The following is a 4313-nucleotide window of genomic DNA, read 5'->3' on the forward strand; positions in this document are numbered from 1 at the left end:
ATTTTGATGCGCTTTGGCGTTTCACCATTCTGGAACCAAGTCAACAATAAATACCTAATTTACGAACAGGTATGCGACGCGACCGAATCGTTGAGCCTCCCATGGCCGTGCCGTGACCCAGCTGGAACGGGACAGGCACGCCAACGAAGAGGTGCTGCGCAAAGTAGAGGAAACGGAGAAATTGCAGTTGAGGGACCAAGAAGCTACCCTGTTCAGTGAACGGTCGGTCCAGGACTTCATCACTCTGATCCAGGCGCATGTGCAAAGGAAGCGGGATCACGCATACTACGTTTACTACGGTGCCCTTGCTCCCGACCACCCGCTCAAACACGTCTACGCCTCGCCGAGCCTTTGACCCAACCTGTTTTATGCAGCAGACTGAAGTGCTGACAGAATCAGCTTCGCTCCAGATGCCAGCGATATTTACGGTCCGGGACCCCAAGCCGTACCATTTGCTCGGACGGCGGCTCCCGTGTCGAGATGCCAACTCCTACCCGTCCTCAGGGGCCTATGACCAGCTTCGCGGAGTAGGGTACACACAACCATCCCCTCGTGAAACCGGGTCGGGGTATGCTCTTCTGGCCTCCTATGGTCCGGAACCCGGTGGCGGAGATTTACTTTCCCTGGGAGGCTAGGGGGTGGTTACTCGGGTCGAACGAATTCTCCCGCACCTCCTGGAAGTGGATCGAATGTGGGTGACTATGGTGGACCCTTCGGGGGCCGAGGTGACCCTCCGGACCTCCTGGTGGTGGAGAACCGGGACATGGAGGATCCAGCGAGTACTACAGGAGGCGACCCGGAGGAGACCGAACGAACACCCAGGCCGTTAGAATCTTCGATGACCGCCTGACATCCTGTGGGGTACTTTTCGTCCAGGACTGGTGGGCTCGACGGTGCGCTAAACCAACTCCTGCACGACCATGATGAGTATGGAATAGAGCTCACAGAAGAACAAAAAGCAACGACGCTAATGTTTGCCGATGACACGACCATGTTGGTTGGGCGTATTTGCCACCTACAGGAGCAACTGGAGTTAGTCAACCAGGACTGCGCGGCGACTGGAGCCAAATTGAACATCGACAAAACGGACTTTCTGGTGTTGAACTCGAATCAACCAATACCGGTCATGCGGGGCCTGTCGTTTGCAGCATCGGGTCGACCGATCCGCTACCTTGGGATACTGCTGGGCCACAACCTTGCAGCAGGATATCAGGTCAATCGACTGACAGATAAGCTATATGACGCCTTTCGCACCTGGAGTTGGCGTGCGCGCACGGTACAAGGACGGCGCCTGTTCGTCCAGACGGTTACTCTTCCGACTCTATGGCATTTCACGGTGGTCATCGTCGTGCCGCCTAAACAACTTGTGTCCTGGCAGTCACTGGTGAATAAATTCATCCAGAAAAGGGTAGAAGCCCCTAAGAAGACCCTACCAACGCTCCATGTCTCTGATGCAAGCGGCACAACAGTACAACCGTTTAGCAGGGTGCAGAGTATCACACCACCCGTCGATCATCGCATCGCAACGCCTGGCACGCATGCGTCTACTTCCGCCCAAACCCCCACAGCGCTGCCGCGCGCATTGCTAAAGAATCACCATTTTGGAACGACGTGTGGAAAACATGGCATCGCCTACCTGCGGATAAACGGAGCCAATCAAAGCCTACCTTAGCGCAACTATGCGAGATGCTGGTTTGGCGCCAATCCAATCCGCGGTTCCGCACCCCATCACATGCGAATGGCCCGCTCATCACCCTACTTACGTCCGTCTGCCATAAAGGCAAGGAGTGGTACAGTATGAGCACATGACGAGATCGGGGTTTCACTGTCTGAGGGATTTTCTTACCCCATCGCAGACGAGTTCGACAACATCGTGGTCCCTGCAATACTACGGTTAGAGTATGATGGTCCTGTACCATACTCACTGGGTCCTATCTACCGCTCACTCACCACTATTGCACATCAAGTGTTTGATTACTCTCGACATGACGCACACCTACCGGTCCAAGCGGAAGTTCCTTGGCGTCTACCATTCTACGCCAGCTACAAGGACACTTTCACAGAAGTTCGTTAATGGTCTCCAAAGCAAATAAAACTGGTTTGCTTCAATCCACCCAAGTCCACACGCGACTACCCTATGCCGCGCACTTATGCTACATTATTGGTACATAAGTACATGCAGCTCTTCCGCCGTGTTGTCGCTGTTGCTATTTCTGTATGTGGAACCAAGCGCAGTACCGAGTGCTACCAGTTGGTACTGTTTCTACCATATGCAGTTAGCCGACCCAAACTGCATGCAATTTCCGTACCATGACTGCAACGCGGTCGAACCATTCAGCATGCCCTGATGGCTTGCCCTTGGATCCTGCCACTCTGGGATGTGGTTGCATAACCATGACTACAATTTGGGTTGAGGATTGAATGGACCTACATTATGGACGTGATGAAAGCTAACCCTTCACTAGAATGGATCCATGTAGCTCCTATGCTCGTGGTTCTGTGGACGATGCTCAAAGCAGGCGTGATGCGGCATCTCTGGATTTATCGTAACAAGGTCAAATATGAAGATACCGCTGGTCCCTATGTCCCTGCGATTCTAGAGCTCGTCCTCCTGCAGTGGTCTATGCAAGTCCGTCGGCATCTACAGCTTCCAACGACGCTGGATGACGAGCGAACCCAAATCCAGACCGTCCTGTGCCATCTTGGTCAACATCCAAGTTACCACGGTTTCTAGTCAAAATATCCCCTGCATTTTCGGTCAATCCGCTACTTCGGCGGTTACCGTTCAGGTGATACACACTATTTATTGGTATTTAGGAACAAATACTGTACAGCAGTTGAATCACAAGGTTTATAGAACTGTAGGGTTTAAAAGTCAAATACACCCCAATGTACATTGCGCTATTTATCCTCATATATAATACTCTTCGATACTAGGTAACCGATACTTATTCTATTTTTGGATATCCTGTCATTGGTGAAAATGCTGGATAAAACGACCAATTAGAGCATACTTAGTACTCCGGTGATGAACTGACGAAGTTTATTACCCCCCTAGTACTACGTACTGTACTGTAGTTAAATGTACATTTACTTCCACCCAATGTACTACTGTTTATACAAATTCCTTCATAAACGCCTTGTGTACTTTCGTCCACTTTTACCGGCAATCACTGTATCGGAACACTGCGCAGTCTTCTTTAGATGACTCGTTGAAATCGAATGTAAATGGATTGATCTGAGGTTCAAAGTGCATTGACACACTAAACGCCATTTCCAACTTTAGATTTTGCTTTCGCCAACCATGAATGCCTCAATTTTGGACTTACGTAACTTTGTGTTGTCATGAGGTTTCGTCCAGTTCCCGCATCTCCCAGTCCCTCCGCATTGGGCAAAGGCAAGTATACTATATATCCTAATCTTTGTAAAGTACTCCGAAGTATAGTCAAATGGATTCGAATTTGAATTCTAGTACAGTATTTGGCGAAATGCACAATAACGTTATCAAATTACTTTAAAGTGTTACTGCAGCAACCCAAGCAGATGAACTTTGAACTAATACTGCACGCACCTCTACCTACATACGTCAGCACCACCAATAACTATGAATGCAATGTGTACCATATATTTCGGTAGAGGGGGAAAATGGCTTACATATGATTATGTGCGTATAACAATATCAGATTTGTACTTTGAAGTACGAAGTATAACACGTTACTTCAGCAATCCAAGGAGATTAACTTTGAAGGAATACTGCACGCACCTCTACCTACATAAAAATTTACATACGTCAGCTCCAACAATAGCTATGAATGCAATGTGTGCCATACATTTCGGTGGAGGGGGAAAATGGCTTACATATGATTATGTGCGTATAACAATATCAGATTGGTACTTTGAAGTACGAAGTATAACACGTTACTTCAGCAATCCAAGGAGATTAACTTTGAAGGAATACTGCACGTGCCATACATTTCGGTGGAGGGGGAAAATGGCTTAACGTTACATATGATTATGTGCGTATAACAATATCAGATTGGTACTTTGAAGTATAACATGTTACTTCAGCAATCCAAGCGCGGAGGGCGAAAATGGCTCATGATATTGTGCATTTCACCCAAATTAGGACTTGTCATTTCGCCGAATACATTCAAATACGAATCCATTTGACTATACTTTACAAAGATTAGGATGTAGTTGCTTTTGCCCAATGCGGAGGGACTGGGCGGAATGAAACGTTTGAATTGGTAGAAATTCGACTGGACGTGATTTGATTGGCTTAGGTGGTTCTTTAATCTATTCTCTAACGACAT

At 48.2% G+C, this 4313-nt stretch overlaps 1 protein-coding gene across 1 annotated transcript; it reads left to right on the plus strand.

Annotated features, from left to right (window-relative positions):
• Positions 1-2434: 2434 nt before the first annotated feature.
• On the plus strand, positions 2435-2734 carry H257_10711 (hypothetical protein; the record flags this gene model as incomplete). Its single annotated transcript, XM_009837347.1, has 1 exon — positions 2435-2734. One exon carries the CDS (start codon positions 2435-2437, stop codon positions 2732-2734), a length of 300 nt encoding a protein of 99 aa, XP_009835649.1.
• Positions 2735-4313: the final 1579 nt, after the last annotated feature.

This window comes from Aphanomyces astaci, assembly GCF_000520075.1.
Source record: "Aphanomyces astaci strain APO3 unplaced genomic scaffold supercont1.30, whole genome shotgun sequence".
Lineage (NCBI taxonomy): Eukaryota > Oomycota > Saprolegniomycetes > Saprolegniales > Verrucalvaceae > Aphanomyces > Aphanomyces astaci.